Source organism: Mustela nigripes, chromosome 14 (assembly GCF_022355385.1).
Source record: "Mustela nigripes isolate SB6536 chromosome 14, MUSNIG.SB6536, whole genome shotgun sequence".
NCBI classification, from domain to species: Eukaryota; Metazoa; Chordata; class Mammalia; order Carnivora; family Mustelidae; genus Mustela; species Mustela nigripes.
The window spans coordinates 105,705,911-105,725,060 of record NC_081570.1 but is presented as its reverse complement, the minus strand read 5'-3'; the positions used below and the strand labels follow the sequence as shown (position 1 = coordinate 105,725,060).

The window sequence follows — 19,150 nt, the reverse complement described above, 5'->3', positions numbered from 1 at the left end:
GAGAATCTGGAGAGCTCACCAAGATAGTTGGAGCTGGGCCGGAGCTGGGCAATCTGGAGCTGCGTGGCTCCGGCAGGAATTGACAGGATCTTCTGATAGCCCAGAGGGCCCCCCCGGTCTGTGAGGTTCCCTGAGACGAGGTGGCAGGTGGAATCATCCCCTCCACAGACCCCACAGCCATCTGGACGCCTGCCAGAGCCGAGGATCCCATCACAGCCGGGGCTCTGGGGGAGAGTGAGGCAGGGGCTACCTGAAGCCAGACCCCGCCGCACCCTGCCTGGTCCTCTCGGGACCCTCCAGCTCACCCTGCATCTCGATCTTTACACTGTGAGGGAGAAGGTGTTCCTGTGCCGGCCCATCACCCCCAGCCAGCCTCAGGGAAGCGTGCACGCGCCTGAGGGGTTCCTTCCTGCAATTCACTTCTGGCTCTGCTCTCACCTCCAGCTGGGTAGGTGAGAACTTTCCTTTTTGCAATGTCAGCTTGGGGTTTTGTTTCTGTGATGATGACTGAGGAGACTGTGCGCATGCCCACGTGTGTGCACGCATGTGTGCATACACACACACACACACACACTCCATCCTCTCTCACCAGACAGCGTCCAGCCACGCAGATATCTAGCGCTCCAGGCTGACACAGGGTCCCATCCTGGACCTTTTCCGTGTGACGGACATAGAAACGGAAGCCACGGGGACGGCAGTTCAGTTCACAGCGTTGGGAGCCCTGAACTAAGAAGCAGGGTGGGAGAGTGGTTAGCTGGGGTCCCGGCTGGGGGGCTGGCAAAGGTCCCATTTTGGCTATAGGACATCCTGAGCTCGCCTACGTCGCCGTGGATGGAGGGAAAAAAAAAATCTGTATTCTGAAAGGTTGCTTTGAGGGTCATACAAAAACTGAGTCAGGTCAGTTGAGGTCACTGAGATCAGCAAAGGGGTTGTGAGCTGTGAGAGAGAACAGATACCTGAAACCTATGATTACATGAGCTCATGAAGGGGTTTCTTGGCGTTGGGTTGACACAGGCCGAAAATTAAGTGGACAGTAACTTGGGAACAAGTGGTCTAGGATTAGCAAGGGCCCACGGTACACCCCCACTCTGATGTCGTCACCGGACAGGATCTCTCTGGCCATGCCCTCCTCCTGTCAGGTCCACCTCCTGGGATGGACTTCTTCCTGGAGGAAGGCAGCCGTAGGGCACTTCTGTATACTCCCTCTCCCAGCCTGATCCCTCTGCGGGGTTATCCCTCACCATCTGACAGCTGGGCCCTGTCGGAAACCCACTCCCCTTTCCCAGCCTGTGCTGTCTCTTCACCCCAACCCTGAGAAATAAGAAAGAAAATATTACAGAGGAGAAATGCAAGGGCCTACAGAAGAGAAATAGAGGGGCTGGTGTCTCCCTCTCCCCATCATCCCCCAGTCTGAAACCAGCTCATCTTCCCGGGGTGGGGGGTGGAGGGGGGCCGGAAACCTCACCTTCGGTAAAGGGCTCCCACTGGTAGAGCTGGCCCATGAACTCCTGGGAGTCAAAGGCGGCACACTGCTGGGCCCGGGGGTCTGGCTGCTCAGGGGGGCAGGGCTGAGGTGGGGAGATACAGAGGAGTCAAAGCTGGGGAGGAAAATGGGGGTATGGGTCAGGGCTGGATTTGGGGGTGGGGGGGAGGTCAGGTCCGTGGAAGAGCTCCAATGCCCCTACCCTGAGGAGGTCAGATGCCAAGGCCCTTCACCCTCAGGTCCAGATCTGACAAGCTAAGGACCCAGACTTAGGGCCAAGGAAAGCAGAAGTGCAAGTCTGGAGAGGGGATGGTCCAAGGAAGAACTCACCGCTTGGCTGCAGGCTCTCAGCTGCTCACTCTCCCCAGAACACCTTGGCACAGGGCTATTGGGAGCAAAGAGGCTCCAGAGCGAACTGGAGTGGGGGCCATCATTCAGCAGAGGCAGCCAGCCATCTGGATAGTGGGGGGCAGGCTCCATGAGGGACCCATGGAGATTCCCCCCAGGTTTCCAGTGCTCCTGGCTCTGGTGGCCTCTGCCCCGAGGGACAGAAAGGAAAAGATTAGGGTATCTCTCAGCCACCTGGAAACTGGCCGAACCCTGAGAATCTGGCATTCTTGGCTGAGGGGACACATGGAAGGAGTTACTTTCTCCTGGGTAGGGGATGGACGAGGCAGGCTCTGTGCCAGAGGCCTGGGCTCTGGGGTGGGGCTGCGTGGGGAAAGGCCTCGTTCTAGAGGGCACTTCTGTCTGAGTAGTTTCAGGGCTTGGAGGTTCTGCTGGGGGGTGTGGGGGCCGGGCAGAAAGTTCTGTAGGAGCGAGCTGAGTTTGAGCTGTGTGGTTTGTGGAGAATGGTTCTGTTCTTGGAGTCAGGGATGGAAGATCTGAGGTCTGGGAGGTCTCAGCTCTGGGCAGTCTCTGGGAGTGCCTGCGGTTACGATGCAGTGGCAAAGCAAAGGGCACTCTCCCGTAACCAAACATTCCTGGCTTGATGGGGTCTCGAACCCGGGACCTAAGAATGTGTAGCAGACATGGGGTCAGAGCTCTGGCCAACTCCTGCCCAGCCTCTCCAGCCTACTTCTAGCACCCAAGATAAGCCTCCCTAAGCCCTGCATCCTTTGCTCCCTTTCCTTCATTTGCTAAGCCCCGCCCCTCAAGCAAGGCCCCGCCCTCCCTTGAAGCCCTACCCCACACGACAGGCTCCGCCCTCCCCCTCGAAGCCCCACCCCTCACCTCCGAGCGCCTGGAATCTCCCGGATTTCTGCTCTCCCTAGTTGGGAAGTAGGACCTCGACGTGGGCCACCTCTTCCCCGAGGCTGTGGCCTGTACAGGGGGGGGGTTCCTCGGGAAGTCTGAGGTCTGGGGCTCTGACCCCGGGGGAGCAGGGCTTCTGGATGTCTTGGGGGCCGGGGTGGGAAGGGCAGGTCCTGGTGGAGTTGAGCTGTAGGGAGCTGACATGTCCGGCTCCTGCGCTGCACCCCAACTCCACAGGGCTGGGAGCAAGAGGCCCACTGCTCCCAAGGACCCCAGACACCCTCAGGACCCTGGCCCTCCTCGGGGAGTGTCTGAAGAGAGTGTCCAGACAACACCTATGTGGACAAAAAAGTCAGACAAAATTAGAAGGATTTTCGAGGGAACTGTACAGGGTATCTAGTCCGGGACCCGAGGGTGGGGGCAGTTGTTACTGGTCCAAGGTCAGAGTCAATAGCAGAGGTGAGACTTGATATTGTTTGGCAAGGAGTTGGTTGGGGGTGGGGGAGTGGGAAGAGAAGGCAAATGTGAAAGGCGCCATGTTTTATCAGAAGCTTCAGAAAACGGGAGGCCCGGCCTGAAGAAGTGGGGTGGGTGCTAGGGAGAATGACAGTATCACAACCTCTGGTCCCTGGCGCACCTCCTGATCCAGGCCGAGCTCAGGGAAGGACAGAAGCAGCATCAGACACAACTGAGGCCTGCAAACCAGCCAGAGATGGTGTTAGGACGCCCCCTCCCCCTCAGCAGGCTCCCCACATCCTAATACCAGCTTCTCAGAAAGCAGATGCTTCTTATTACTTGCCCCCGCCCAGCCCAGTAATGGCCTTCCCTCACTTGCAGAGACAGAGCCGCCCCTCTGCCCGCAACCCCACACTTACCTGCCCGCCCACTTCTCCATCGCTCCTCCCTCGATGCCCCGGGCCTGGGAGAGGGGACCGGAAGTAAACACACTACTCAGGCATCTGGGTTGGAGTGGGCGCGCTCTGTAGGGACAGAAGCCTGGTGGTTACCTCTCCAGGCTCCAGAAAGCCAGGGGTTGGCAGGGATGGCTCCTCAGAAGGACATCTCCCAGTGAGGATGGAGGGGTGGAGGAAGACTGGCCCACCCCTTTATAACCCTAAGGGTAACAGCGGGAAGTAATGCTGCCCTTTCCTGTCCGCTAGAGGGTGAGGGGTCTGACCTCAACCTCCCAACTGTGGCACAGTCCCCTCCCCTCAGCCTGCAGGGACTTCTCAGCTCCTCCCTCCTCCCTCCTCCCTCCTCTGGACTAGTGACTGTTTACCGGCCAGCTCAGGCCATACATGCACACGTGTCTCCCTTAAGATTATTTTTTACTTCGTTTGCCTCCTGCCCTCTGGAAGGTCCTGGACAGTTAAGGAAGGCATGGGTGAGGACAGCAGATACCTACTCTAAGGAGCTAAGACGAAGTCCCTTGAGGTTTCCTGTTCTTACTTGCCTCCCAGCCTCCTCTTCCGTTTTATTTTAACTAGGCTCCTTCTGGAACTCCCTGGCACATCTCTGCTGGCCTCACTTTGTAGCCAAGAGATAAACTAAATGGGCTGATGCTTTAATCTCTTAGAGAACCAGGAGATTTTCCCATTTCATTTAACCTCCCTCTAGGGACCAGCATCCCTCAGCACTGGTTCAGTGAGGGCTCATTTCAGGCCAGGTGATGATGGGCTGGGGAAACCTGGGAAGGAGAGATGCAGCCCTTGCTCCCCAGTCATAGTCCTATCATCCCGAGGAGCCAGGAAGTCCATCCTGAAGTCTAGCTTTCATCATCAGGGAAGTGGAGCTTGGAACCCTAGCCTGGTCTCAAAGCCACCGCTTCCCCAGTCCTCTCCAGCCCCTTGCTGCTCAGTAGGAGCCCTTCCCACCCCCACTCCTCAACCCGCTCTTAGTTCTGCTTTCCAGGAAAAAAAAAATGTTTCTGTTGGATCTGAAAGGCACCCGGGAGAGGAATCCAAGGAGCTAATGCCGAGGTGGGCCAGCTTAGGGGCAGGAAAATGACAGAGGGAAGGGCAGGAATGTACTTGGGGGTAGCAACACTCTCAGTCCCACTCCCCTCCCTGAGACCCCAAGACCTGGAAGTTTGGGGGGGGGGTGCAAAGGCCGAGCCTGAATTCCCAGGGTCACCTCAGCTGTTTGGGGCTAGGAAGGAGTTGCTGATGGCTGCTCCTTCCCCTGGCTGGGCTAGCCACTGAGGTCAGCAACTCCACCCTGATGGGGGCGTAGGGGCTCCAGAGAAGGGCCAACGGTCCACCCAATCCTTCAGCTCTCTCCCTGGCCCTGTTGCTTGAGGTCAAAGAGGAGAGATGGGGCTGATGGTCACTGTCTGCCCCTTCTGTACTGCTGGGTACCCTCTCCACTCCCTCTCAGGCTCTGCTTCTCTCTGACCCTCTCAGCACCGGCCCTCCCATCTTGTTGTCTCTCTCTCTATGGGTCTACCCAGTACACATAATCCTGTCCTGAGCTGGGTTTGGCTTTGGCAGTTCCCTGGAGAAGTGAGGGGTGGGGGGTGGGGGTGACGTGAACTCCTGGAGCCCTGGCCAGGCCTGGCTCCCTGTCTGGAAAAGTCCTACCCCACCCCCTGCACAGCTGGGCAAAGGACCCACACCCCCTCCACTGCAGAAACAGACACACATTTGTGCTCCTCACCCCTTTTCATGTTCCTCATCTGGTGTGTCTCACTGCCCATGGTGAGGAAAGGAGAGGTCAAAAGTGGTCATCCCCGTGGCAGGCCGGACCCTGGTCTGGACAAACCTGGGCCCCTCCTGGCCACACCTCCACACCAGCCAGTGAGGATCAAGGACAGACCTGGGCAGGGCTAACCCCTTCAACCCCAGAGGGACCCACTTCTGGAAAATGGGCTGCTGCTGCAAGGGAGAGGGTAGGGCAGCGTGTTTCAGGGCTGGCTGGAGAGTCCCTGCCCTGGGTCAGAACTCCTTGGTCCTCACTGTGCCCTCCATTCATGGGTTTTGGAGGACGATCCAAACAGGTGTCCTTCCTTTCCAGTCATCAGGCTTTGCCAGATCAAGGGCACCCCTGCGCAACCCTCCCAGCGTCCCTGACCCCAGCTCCTGGATTTACGGGCGGTGACAGGGGCACACATCCTCGAAGGAGGCGCCGGCGAGTGCGGGGAGGTCCTGGGTATGTTTTCCAACTTTACTCCGTGACTTAGTAGGAATTTTGGCGGATTCTCCGCCGGGGTGATGGGGCCAGAGTTCCACAGGATCCGAAACCCCCTCCCCAGGAATTCGACCCCAGGAACTAGAAGATCTTCCGAGGCTACAGAGCTGGGGCCGGGGTCGCGGCTGGGGCACGACCGCGGGACGCGGGGAGCTGGGGCTGCGCGGGCGCGCGCGGCGGGGACTCTAACGGGACCCGGGAGAGAGGGCGGCCAGGACCGGGGGTCCCGACGGGGTCTGTACCTGCTCTGCGCGGGCCCCGGTGGCCCGTTAACCCTTCTGTGCCCGGGCGCTGCCTGGAGGTAGCCTGGCTCCGTGGCGGCCACTCCGGCCCCTGAGCCGGGCTCGGGACACTGCTGCCTCTGGCCGCGGCTCCGCCCCCGCGCCCGCCCCCGCCCGCCGGCGCCCCGCCCGCCACGCGCCCAGCCCGCGCCCCCCGGCGGCTCCACACCCGCTGCTCGTCTGGGCCACCCACCCCAGGGCTGCTGGCCTCGACCACCTCCGCGTGCCGGGCTCCGGACCATGGCTCGGGCGAAGCCGCGGCGGTCCCTACCCCCTGCGGAGGCAGCCGTAGCTGGGCTCGTACGCTGCACCCGGCCGGGGCTCTGGACTCCCAAGACCCTGGCTTCCCGAGCGGGGTCGGAGCGGGCTGCGCAAGGGGCGCCGAGCGGCGTGGGCGAGCCCCGCGCAGAGAGGAGCTGCGCGCTGCAGCGGGATGAGCCATGGGACCCCGGGCCAGCGGGTGTCCCCGCGCTCGCCTTCCTGAGAGCCCGGTTACCCCTGCCTCTCCGGGACTGGGCTGCGAGCTGTGTGGTGTGACACAGCTCGGAGACCTCCATGAGCCTCGGTTTCTTTATCCACAAAATTTTACACATGGGGCGTAGCAGAAAGAATGCGCTGACCTGTGAGTCATAGGATCTGGATTTGAATCTTGGCTCCCTCCAGGAGCAGCTCCGTGATCTTAGAGGAAGACTCCCACCTTTCTGTGCTGCAGTTTCCTCATATCTGTAAAATGGGACTAATCTGATAACTATGACAAGATTGCAGATATGTCTTTCCATCCGTAGCTGGAGGAATGCACCCCAAACCCGGAATGGGTGGCAACACCTGCGGAGGAAAAAATAGACTTTTGCTTTTTAGTCCATACGCCTATATACTGTTTGAATTTTCACTCAGGAGCTTTGTTATGTTATTAGTTTTGTTAATAAAACAATAATTTATACAAAATGGCTGGCATAGAGAAGAAATGGTCACTACTATTTAAAATTTTTAATTGCCATCTACTTGTGAACCACAGTCGTGCATTGTTGGGTCTACTCAGTATTTTCTTCTCTTTCTTTCTTTTAGATTTATTCATTTATTTCAGAGAGAGAGAGAGAGAGAGACAGGCGGACAGACAGCACTAGTGGGAGGGCCAGTGGGAAAGGGAGAAAAATACTCAAGCAGTCTGTGCTGAATGCAGAACCAGGACTCTGGGTTGGATATCAGGACCTTGAGATCCTGATCTGAGCAAAAACCAAGACACTAAAGCTTAGTGGACTGCACCACCCAGGTGCTCAGTATTTTCAAACTTTGTTTTTTACATTGACTTTTCCAATATTTTAAAACCAGATATTTCATAGCTTCTCTTGAAAAACAAAAACATGGGGGCGCCTGGATGGCTCAGTCCTTAAGCATCTGCCTCCCACTCAGGTCGTGATGGAGGGGGCGGTCTTCAGATCCAGCCCCACATCCGGCTCCCTGCTTGGTGGGAAGCCTGCTTCTCCCTCTCCCACTCCCCCTGCTTGTGTTCCCTCTCTTGCTATCTCTCTCTGTCAAAAAAAAAAAAAAAAAAAAAAAAATCTTAAAAAAAAAAAGAGGGAGGGTGCTGCCCAGGTGGCTCAGTGGGTTAAAGCCTCTGCCTTCAGCTCAGGTCATGATCCCAGGGTCCTGGGATGGAGCCCCTCATTGGGCTCTCTGCTCAGCAGGGGGCCTGCTTCCTTCTCTCTCTGTCTCTCTCTGCCCGCCTCTCTGCCTACTTGTGATCTCTGTCAAATAAATAAATAAATAAAATCTTAAAAAAAGAAGAAGAAAAACATAAAAATAGAAGTTCCAGAAACAACCTCTTACATCCCACAAAATCATAGGGTCCCAGGCGCCCACACCTAAGGATTCTAAAGCACCTTTTTGCACTTAGTGCTGAGGACACAGAAGACAGTATATGGCCTCAAGGAGCTGGGTCTAGTTGGAGACAGCTAGCCATGGGGAACTAAACACTTGAACTCAACCAAAATAAATGTTATCTGGAAAAGATGAGGAAAGGGAAAATACAATGTGCTTTTAAAATGTAAGAATTGTTTCCTTATTTGAAACCCAGCATGCATATTTTGTTTTCTCAATAAATCCTTACATTCTTTCCAGACAAGGACTATTTAGGCTGCTTTGTATCATCTCTATTTTTCCATACTTTGTGCTCCCCCCCGCCCCGTATTTGTAGGGTTAAAATAAATATTTGAATTGGAATGTTACAGAACAAATGAGTCCCAGGTGCCCAGGCCCTCTCTCCCAACTTTTCACTGCAGCTCAGAGGCCTGTGGGCAGGTAGGTAAGCCGAGTGGGGACACCAGAGACTGCTGTGATTTTCTGGGGATTCAAGACCATGTTGCGAGAGCTTCTGTATTTTGTTTTTGTTTTTTTTTTTTTTTTCAGGAGAAGTTATACCCTGGTTTGAAAATATCAAAAAGTCACTAAAAAAATTTCTTAGGACAGTAAGTACACTCCACAAAACATGACTATTGATCAGATTTGTCTACAAGCCTCGAATTTGTGCCTCTCCTTAAAACATCTTTAGCAGGGGCGCCTGGGTGGCTCAGTGGATTAAAGCCGCTGCCTTCGGCTCAGGTCATGATCTCAGTGTCCTGGGATCAAGCCCCGAATCGGGCCCTCTGCTCAGCAGGGAGCCAGCTTCCCCCTCTGTCTCTGCCTGCCTCTCTGCCTACTTGTGATCTCTCTCTCTGTCAAATAAAATAAATAAAATATTGAAAAAAAAAAAAAAAAAAGCTTTAGCAATGGTCATGTGTTCCTAAAGAGCTTGGGGAGATAATGGGTTAATGCTGCCCTCCTAGGAGGGCTAGTTTATCTAGGGATTGTTGATGATACAGTCCTAACCCAGAGACTATTTATAGTCCTGGGTTTGGAGGGGAAGCCCCCCTTTGCTCAGGCCTTAGAGCACAACACAGGTGACGAAACACCCAGCCCACAGGGCCAGAGGAAGATATTTTAGGTCAGGGATCTTTCAGTGTCCGGGGAATGACATCCCATCAGCATTCATTTATCTAAGAGGAGGCAAACTGCCGAACAGGAGGGAGCCTGGGAGAGGAGGGAAAAGATCTGCCTTTGACATTTGCAACTGCCATGAACTGAAGGTCAGAAATAGTCCTTTCCATTAAGAAGTGGCTGTGGACTGAAGAGCCCACAAGATTTACTACAGCTGTCACCTCCTGTGACTCGGTGGTCTGAAAATATCGTACAAAGGAAAGAATTTTCTATGGCTCAGCAACTTGTGAAGTACCAGATTAAATCTGTGGACATTGCCTCGGGGATAAAAAGAAGTGTTTTTCAAAGATTGTGTGAGAATTAGATGTTCACCCAAAAGCATCTGTAGAGATAGGCCAGATAAAAGAAAAAGAGGGGGACAGGCTGAGTATCCGTCTGACTTTGAATGTAACACAGCAGTTTAATGATAATAGAGCTAACATGTATGTGTACAGCACTTACTCTGTGCACGGTGCTCATCTTAACAGATCTGCAAAGAACACCACCAAGAGAAATGCAGTAGTCTGCCCCAAATCTCACAGGTCGAAGCTATTTTCTATATATGTATGTATGTATGTACAGATTTTTGAGAAATTTAGCTGAGTTGGCTTAATCATTTTTTTTTTCTAGTAGTAGATTAAGGGAGTTGTGTTTTGAAGTAAGTAAAAATTTTAACTGTTTCCTGTGAGACATTGTCCTTATTCCAGATAATGTTGCTGTGTACAGGTGGGGCCCAGGAACCCGTATGAAATCATCTGTCTTTTGGCTTGTGGTCACAGTAACCATTTTCAGAAAGCCTGGTGTTGGCTTTTCTGCCTCTCGGAATCATGGTTTGCTCAACTCCTTTGTTCCAGAAGAGCCGCTCTTTTCCCAATCGCTACACACCAGGCTGGTCTCCAGCTGTTGATTCCCAGTATCCTGTCACATTGGTTCATGCTGTTTTCTTTCACTGAGGCCATTCTTCTGACCATTAGGCTTTGCCTTGGCCCATTTAGCTCACTTCCCACAGGTTATTAAAACAGCCGATTGTGACCTTTTCCCTGCGAGGAACCCGGTGGGTGGGACCACTGGGCACCTCACTCTGCACATAGCAGCATTTAATAAAAGCTTATGGGATGAGCCCATGAATGAGAAATAGGGAGCACCGTCTTAGCTCCGGCCACATTCTAGCTCTGATAGCTGTCTTGTCCTAGCATGGCTCCAGGGGCTCTAGGGTCATAAAATGACACAGAAACAGAATGTGACCTGTTTGCTAACAGCAAACAAGGACCAAGGACCAAGACACAGTGGGACGCTCTGGTTTCCTAGTCACTGCTCTGGAGACATTAAATGTGGTCTGAAACTCCCAAAGTTAGAATTCTTCTCAATTTGAGTTCCATATTTCAATCTAATAGTGCCCCTCAGGTAGGTCTCTGGTCCTCGGTGACAGACTTTTCCTCAGTACCTCCCTGAGCACGTGTCTGTCTGTTCTTCGGCGTTCTACAGACCGGACACACTCAGCAAATGTCAGTGGAATTGAGTGAATTGATTGGACAGAACTTGGCAGCCATTAGGTTTATAATATTGTCGGTACTTTGACAAATGTATTAAGTGGTTTGGGCTCATATACATCTCTTCTTCCATATGTGTTTGAGACATGGCCATAAAGCTAGGGCTTCTGGACCAGTCCTCTGAGATGTTTGTGGATATTCATTGTCTGCTAAGTTGGAAGATTTCTCAGGCCATATCCTCTGTGATAGTTTCCACACAACCAATTTAACAGGTTTAATAAAATGGTACCTGTCTCCAGGGATGGGAAGGACTGGCCAGCACCTGTCCCTCTGATGCAAGCTCCCAATCAGCCTTGTCATTAGGATCTTAGAGAACATTCAAAAGTATCCACATGCCCTTGCAGCTACCAGGCCCTGGGGAGCCCACGGTGGTCCGAGCTGTTGCTGCCACTGCGAGCTGGTGATACTCGGCACCTGGTCCTGAAGAGACGAAGTGCTGGAGAACCGGCACCAATCCAGACTCCAGTTCCTTTTTTTGCCATTTGGGGACCTGTGTGGCCTCAGGCATGCTCAGCTTCAGCTTTGTCATCTCTAAAAATGGACTAACAACAGTGCCTAGCTTCTCCACTTCGTAGGTTATTGTAAAAACCAAAATAAAGATGATAGCATGTGTATGTGAGCTCAGAGTCCTGTACAAAAGGTGGTCAGTGTTATGGTTGACGATGCTGTTCAAATTGTTTTCCAGCTGACGTGCCATACAGATCAAGACTCTGCCCTGTGTGAAGACTTACAAGCTGTTCTGTCTAGAGGCCCCGAGTTCTCTGACCAGCATGACTCAGCAAGGACTTGCCAGAGATAAAGTGACATATTCGTGTGTTCTCTTAGCAGGTTGAGATGGCGGGAGGGCGGGGGGTGGGGGCAGCCTCTGTGCCAGGGACTGGGGAAAAAAGTGATGTTGCTGTCTGGGCAGAAGTTGTCTTCCTTACTAAGATCTCTGGCTGCAGAGCTCTGTGATGTCTTCCCCACTTGGCAGGCTCCTTGCTGCCTTGGGGCTCCTGGACCAGAGCTTGAGATGCTCTGTCCTGAGTGAACAAGGGCTCCGCTGAACCCAGGGCAGAGATGCTCTGGGCAGAAGGGCTGGGCTACAGAAAGAAGGGCAGGTACTGCCTAGTGGTGGTGGGGACCAGGCTTCAGGACTCCAAGCGTTCTGAGAAAACAGAGCAACCTATTGTTTCGTCCTTGAGTCTGGAAGTGCACTTAGTGTCCTGGCCACACAAAGTACTGTGACCAATTCCAAGATCAACTACAGATGTGAATTAAAAGCAGGAAATAGTGCATTTTGTCCCCAGTAAGGAAGGTGACAGAAACCTATCTTCCCAGCCCCGAGAGGCTCCTACAAGAGAATAAAGGTCCATGTGATAACTGGACCCAATGTCCTACCCCATACCTAATTCCAGATGTAAATTAAGAATTTTCCAAGCAGAGCAGAGGTAAACAGAGAAAGCAGGTTCTGGAAGTGATGAGGGTCCTATTCGTGGTTTGAAGAAGGTGTCTCATTTGCAGTTACAGAACAAAACAGGGAAGGGCCAGCGGAGCACCAGATTCCATGGGCCAGAATCCATATTCCTACTTACCTGTGCCTCAAGAAATGGCTTCTTTCTCCAATGGGTTGTCACGGGACACAGAAGACTCTAACTGCCTTAAGGAAGGGGTCACGGTAATTCTTCCCATATGACATGAATTTTGCTCTCGTGCCTAGAAGTTTCCCTGCCTTTCCTCTTTCTAGAGAAAGCCAGTTTGGTGTCAAATTAATCTTGACAGATTGTGCTGAAGGCCCAAGAAAGGCAGACATAAAAGGGTAAGAATAAGGGTACAAACTCAAAACTGTGGCCAGAGAGGCGGGCAGGGCTGCCAAAGGAGGGGCAAGAATTTCATACATACCAAGGCCTTGAAGTCAGAAATATAAGTGTCTGGGCATGACGTGAAGGCAAGGCGAGTCGAGGCAGGAGGTAGTGTGGGCTTGCCCTCTGACCACAGGCCACGGCTCATTTGGGGACTTCAAGTGCCCTGCGTGGACAAATAAGGGCCACGTCTGTGCCTAGAGCTGGAGATGGTTTCCCCTCTCTGCTCACAGCCTTCCCCGCTCTTGGCAGCTTCAGGATCTAGTCTGGCTCTGAGCTTGGCATTCAGAGCTTTGCCCTGTGACCGCAGCCTGCCTCTCCAGCTTCACACCCCACCAAACAGGCAGAGCCCCTCAGCCAGGGCCTATATGTCTCCTTCCCTGCCTGGAGTGCCCTCTGCCCTCCCTCCCCTCTACGCTTGGAACATCCACCCCATCCCCAAACCCCCACTCAGTCTCTCTGAGCCAACCCCTTGTCTCCCAGGACCATCTCCATCCATCCCTGTCCTGGCCCCAACCCCTGGCAGCGGCAGCTGTCTCCCAGCCAGGGAGCCTCTCACCTTGGTGCCCGAGGTCCCCAGCCTGGGGAATCCTATTCCCAAGGGGTTGTGTTCATGCCTAAGCATGATGCCCCCATCTGAACCACTCACCGGAGGTTTGCCTGTGAACCAGGTACTCACGTAGGTGCAGGAACCCGGGCATGAAGGAACCACATTTCAATTTACTTCCCAACAATTTATTGCTCAAGCTTCCCTTACCCTGGGATGATGGAAACTCAACTGTCCCTTTAGGGGATTCCACCCCAGCCTTCAAGCACTCTGCAGCATCAGCTCCTCTTCCAGAAAGACCGTGTGGGTGACAACAGAGGTGTTTATTCACCGAGGGAGAAGCTGACAAGTCTCAGAGAGCAAAGGCCAGTTCCTCTTCCTTGCTCTGACCTTCCTGCCAGCGGGGTCACGCTCCCAGAGGAGGGGACGCAGTGGGACAGACACAGTCAGCCTAGTGGAAGGCAGGGTCAGGGTGGGGTCCAGCCTGTTTACTTAAAACTCAAGTCTTCTCCCCAAACCTGATTCCTCTCCTGATTTCTCACCTCCTGTTGTTGGGACTGTTCTTCGGAAGCCTAGAGTCACCTGAGTCCTTTCTCTCCTTGCTCTAGAATAGTGTGGACCGTTAGAGACATTTTGCCCAGTCCTTCATTTTACAGGCAAAGCACTTGTGGCAGTTCCTGGCAAAGCCAGAGTTAGACCTCAGGTCATTTCACAGCTATGAAATCCAGGGCTCTGAGCCCAGAGACTGACTTTCTGGCCTTCACATAGTTATGTGTTCTCGTTCTTTCCATGGCCATCACCTAATGAAGTTCCCCTGGCCTCCTACATGGATGATCGATGCAGAAGCCTGACACTGTGATCACAGCCTCCACAGAATGCCTTCTCGCCTTCCCCTTCCTCACACCCGACCTTCTTTAAGGTCAGCTCCACTGGCACCTCTCTCAGGGAGCCCTGCTGGTCTTCTCTCCCTCCAGCTGCACCCAGCTCTGCTAGTCCCTGCGGCTCTCCGCGGACTGCAAGCGCACTGCGTCAGTAACTGGCTTCTCCATTGCTCAGGGCCGGAGCTTTGCTTTAGACTTCTGGGTTTCACCTGCAGGGCCGGCTCTCAGTCACCTCTTGTGTGTGGCGTATGCAGAGGGGAAACCTTAGCAAAAGTCTTCGAAATGGCCACAGAGACATTAGTCCAAAAGAACTGGGGACACACGCCAAAAAAGGAAGTTTTGCCCTGTGCCGTAAGCAAGCTCCGAGAGTGGCGAAAGCACTCTGGGGGGAGAAGAGGGTGCATGGGGCCAGCAGGTGTCGCAGAACAAGAGGGGAGGCTGAACATGTTGAGGACAGAAAGGCAGAGCCAGGAGGGTGGAGGCTTGCTACGGGCGGGAGGCAACTCAGCTCCCGCAGCCTCAGGGTTCCCCCACACACAGATGCATGGGTGCACCTAGAGTCGGAGGTGCCATTGTCCCAGGGGATTTCCAGGGCTCTCAGGTGACCACTGCCCTTCCTGGTCTCTGCTCAGCGGCCACCTGGTCAGTGCGGACTTCAGCCAGGCTCCAAGGCCTTCCCACTCTGGCCTCCCTGGGCCTGCTCCCTGTGCCCATGGCCAGCAGGCTCCACGCCCCTGTGGTCCTAACATGGGCAGCAGGCCTTCTGCCTTGAGCAGTTTGCAGCTTGCTTTTCTCCTCTCTCGGGTACCTAGTGCCCAAGCGATGACTGTGTTTGACGACTGAGTTGCCTTATCTGGGCCCTGAGACTCTTCCTTTGAAGCCTTGAGGACTGAGCTCCAGGGCAGGTGTCAGGAGAAAAACATATCTGAGCTCCTCCTCAGCCCTCCTCGGTATCTGCGCCTCAATCTGGCCACTGGAAGGCTCTCACACCTGATTGGTCTTGCTTTCTTCCACCTGCGGGAAGGGTCCCTTCCACTGGAGGCCACTGGCCAGAGGCAGGGGATGGAGTGTTGGTGATGCCCAGTTCGGCCTCTGTCCTCTCCCTGCATCCTTTCCCGCCTCAGAGGCTGGGAAACGCAAGCAGAGAGAGGCTAAGAGACACACCACACCCCCAAATTCGTGAACTCGCCCTGGGCCTCACAGTCTCCACAGAGTTTTCAGATTCATCACCCAAACCTCATAAAGTGAGGATGCGTTGGTAGATAGTCCATGTATCAGATGAGAGAAATGAAGCAGGAGACCCCAAGCACTAAGCCAGGCAGCCAGGCCTCCCTCCAGTCTCCCGCCTCCCAGCCAGGCACCTCCCACACACCTGCCCTGTGCCCAGGGTAGGGAAGAGGTTTGGAGGGTCAGCCAGGATTTCTAGCTCCTAGCACCCCTGCAGGACGGACTGATGGACACCGTCATCCAAAGTGATGAGCAGATTTGGGAGCCTGGAAGGCTGGAGAAGTACAGGCTGTCCCCTTATTTCAGAGCTGGTAGGCGCCCCACACTGCACACTCTGAGCTCAGTGTGTGGAACCGTCAAGGACCCGTGCTTTTGTTCTCTGGCTACCAGGCTGAGGACTGGATACGATTTGGTGCGAGGTTGTAGGGTTCTTCTGCAGATCACTTTGTTTTCATTTGCGACCAGCTGCCGGCATGGTGTGCCCAGGCTGCCTGGGTTCGCACTGCAGCTCCCTGGTTGGCTACGGGCCAAGGGGACCTCCTTGTGCCACCACCTAAAGGTTCTGCGGGACTTTTAGGGAGGTGAGACACATGGAGTCTTCACTGAATCGGGCCCTGCCACAGTGACTCCCCACAAAATACTGGTTGATGTTATTATGTACTTATTCTGGAGTTAGAAGAAGGGGCAGGAACATTCTGTTTGGCTTTGTGAGTGGAAGTGGCTGTGCCGGTTCCCATGTGGTCCAGAGGCCTCAGGAGGGTGTGGAAAGATCTCAACTGTTCCGCAGCAGGACAGGAGCTCTGGGGTTTAACTGACCTGCACATAGCCACCCTCGTACCCTCCTCAAGTGTGAACCAGGAGGCCCTAGCCTGCTCTGCATCCTGCCAGGGACCTTTCATCAGCGGCTGACTCCACTCCCTGACTTGTGGCCCCAGATTACCGGGGATCAGAATACCCGAGGGTGGCTGGTTCCTACCCCTGGCTGATGGCTGAGAACAGCTGGGTCCTGAAGGCCCGGCCAGACCTATTTGTGGGCAGGCAAAGCATATCCAAGCCGAGATGTTGGAGAGAATTCGAGAAAAACAGCCCCATCTCAGCTTCCATTCGCCAGGCTAGGGCCGGGCACAAACCCAGGCAGAACCGGGGAACTTCTATTCAAAGCAAAATGACCAACCAAGCTGTTGGGAGTTGAAGTGTGCTTGGATCTGAGCCAAGAGTTCCTGGGGGACTCAGTGGGGTGCTCAGGGGGTCCAGGATTCTCTCTTTGAAGGTGTGGGATTCTGAGGAGCCTGGGGCATGGACAGAGGACAGTGGCTTCAGTGACCTGACCAAAGGGCATCTTTGGGAGAGCTGTTTCTGTCACTCTCCCAGAACAGTGCAGGTGGTGCTCACTGGGCAGCCGAGCCCTCTGAGGACTCAGGGTGAGACTGCTCTAGGCGTGAGGCATGTGTGCACAGGCTGGGGGTGGGAGAGTCAAGTTAGGATCAGCCTGTATGTGTCTCTGCCCCTCCCAGGCCACCCCAAGGCTTTGGCACCTTCTTCCCCACCCATCCATTCCTCTCCAGCTTCAGTCCTTTACACTGAAGTGGACTTTTAAAAATAGGTAAAGCACATGGTACTCAGTGAAGTTTCCCATCCTGCCCTGCCCCCCACTCTCCTCTGCAGGGCATCGTGCACAGGTCCTTACTGAGGCAGTACGTGTGTATCAGGCATACAGGTCAATATTCTCCTTTTCTGGCCTTTTTTGGTGGCAGACTCCTCTGAGTCTGGAAAACTCTGGGTTACTCCCTAAAATAAGGCATGCACACACACAGAATTAGTGTATAATTTCAGGGGTTTACTCTATGACCACTTTTGTCCTGCTCAGCAAGGGGTTCTGGCTGTGACTTGCAGCAACTGGGTCTGACCCCTATTTTTTCTCCTTAACACTGTCTGCCCACATTCACACATCCCTCACCTACCTAGATCTTCGCAAGATTTCATCGGAGGCGAGCTTTGAAGGCCTTGACAAAAGAGCTTTAGCAAAACAGCCATTTTGTGCCTTCCTTCAGTAACTTCCTATTATATTGAGACCAAAATAAAATCTCAACTCTTAGAATGGCTTGGAAGGCCCTTGACTCCTGCTGTCCCTGAACGTCCCTCCTGGTCTCATCCCACCATTCTCACCTTCTGCCCACGCAGCTCTGGCCACAGCGACCTTCCTTCTGTTCCTTATTGAACTTGTCAGAGCCAGGTCTCCCATCAGGGTCTTTGCTTCAGCAGCTCCCTCTGCCTGGAAAACTGTTTCCCCTGATGGCAGAACCCCTCCCCTGGTTCCCTCTGGGTCAGCCCCCAGGTTGTGGCTCCAGGAGGCCCTCCCCAGCCACCCCTTCTCATGGCATGTCCCTTCCACAGTACCATCCCATCCACGGTCCTCAGGGCACTTACCACTCTGAAGTTATTTTACTTCTTTAGCCATTTGCTGTCTTCCCCTACTAGGATGTGAACTCCCATCTCCAGCACTGCAGAATGGGGCCTGGCACAACCTAGGCACTCAGTAAATGTCTGTGGACTGAATAAAGGATCTCAGTGGAGGTTAGATAAGAATCTGGACTCCCCCCACCCCCAACCCCCCACCCCCAAAAAAAGGATCCGGACTCCCTTCTCCATCCCACCAAAGCAGCCCCAGGCAATCTCTGGCTCCTGTTCTAGGCAAAATTCCGGCCTCTCCCTCATTTCTCTATTCCCAGATGTCCTACCCTTTTCCCAGACTTCTGGGGCCCCTCCTTACCAATCAGCATCTAACAAAAACTCTTTTGTGATTTTATGCCTGGAAGATTTAATCTGAGTCAATTTGGCTTCTCCAGCTCTGGCTCAGTGGAGTCCAAAGGTCTGATCAGCGTTTCCAGTGGACCAGCCAGCAGCTCCGCTGTCTGAGGGCTTGAGCTCCACCCCGGGCGGACCAAGGGTACTGACGGAGGATGGTCCGAGGCTTGCTCCCTGAGCTGCCATTCCTGGGTCTTGGGGAAATAGACGAACACCAACCAGATAAGAGCAAAGCCTATTTATTCAGAGCTTGTTACATCAAGGGAGTCAGTCAGCCATGGTCACTTGTTCTCAAAGAGACTGAAGGTCAGGCAGAGGGGTGGGAAAGCTTTATTTATAGCAGGAAAAAGGGAAGGATTCCGATGTGCCTTCTCTGCAGGCTGTCTGCCTGGGTAAGCTGTAAAGGCAGGTACCTAGAAGCCAGGCATCCTGTGTGACTGGTTGGGGGTGCGTATTTGGCCATTTACTGTCTTCCACATTGTTTGGCTCTAAGTTGTAATGTGGACAAAACTTGGGGAAGTTGACCGTTCTGGCCATTTTGAGCCAATTGTTACAGAAAGTTCACGTTTCGCTTTCTGAATTGTAACTAGAGATAGTCTTCTTACAGATGTGACCTATGGATAGCCTGGGTGTTTTCTTGTTGATGAGGAGTTGGTTTGCTGGGCAGGTTTCTGCAGGTCATGGGTTGGAATTCTGTTTTTCCATCTGCTCTGGCCACTGCCTGTGTGTTCAGTCTCTTAGTCCACGGTGCAGATCAGTTTCTCGTTGTCTCCTCTTTCCCTCCCTTCAAGATGGGAACATCTTGGGGTGGGAGAATCATCACCATTCTGATTTCCTTCATTCAGCAGCTTTCTGGCAAAGGCCTTGGCTGTGGGAGGAATCTCGGTGAGAGGTGCAGGCTGAGCAGGACTGGCCAGACATCTCTCATGGGATTTGTTCTGCAGGGGGATTCTCAGTTGGGAAGGCTTTGTGGTCAGTGTGGTGCTTCAGGAGTGGGATTGCTATAGATGGGAACTGGGGAGAGACGGGGTGGGGGAGACTCTTGGAAGGGAATACGATGAGGCAGGGGCAGATGGAGGGGCC

The 19,150-nt window shown here is 53.8% G+C and overlaps 1 protein-coding gene across 12 annotated transcripts in view; it reads right to left on the bottom strand.

The window, feature by feature from the left end:
- ADAMTSL4 (ADAMTS like 4) overlaps window positions 1–19,150 on the bottom strand; it is a 52,295-nt gene that overhangs the window by 6,103 nt on the left and 27,042 nt on the right. For 7 of the 12 annotated variants that reach the window (XM_059376052.1, XM_059376048.1, XM_059376044.1 and 4 more), the window contains 11 exons: window positions 18,033–18,935; window positions 17,690–17,813; window positions 12,648–12,773; window positions 6,825–7,029; window positions 3,613–3,717; window positions 3,357–3,432; window positions 2,717–3,072; window positions 1,814–2,495; window positions 1,466–1,568; window positions 590–726; window positions 20–224 (listed from right to left, as the gene is read on the bottom strand). In XM_059376052.1, coding sequence (XP_059232035.1) covers window positions 20–224; window positions 590–726; window positions 1,466–1,568; window positions 1,814–2,495; window positions 2,717–3,072; window positions 3,357–3,432; window positions 3,613–3,717; window positions 6,825–6,835 — 1,675 coding nt within the window. In that variant the 5' untranslated portion in view covers window positions 6,836–7,029; window positions 12,648–12,773; window positions 17,690–17,813; window positions 18,033–18,935. Of the gene's footprint in view, window positions 1–19; window positions 225–589; window positions 727–1,465; window positions 1,569–1,813; window positions 2,496–2,716; window positions 3,073–3,356; window positions 3,433–3,612; window positions 3,718–5,392; window positions 5,412–6,165; window positions 6,322–6,824; window positions 7,030–12,647; window positions 12,774–17,428; window positions 17,545–17,689; window positions 17,814–18,032; window positions 18,936–19,150 lie in introns of those variants that run through there. The other 5 variants (XM_059376047.1, XM_059376043.1, XM_059376046.1 and 2 more) reach the window with 5 other exon arrangements.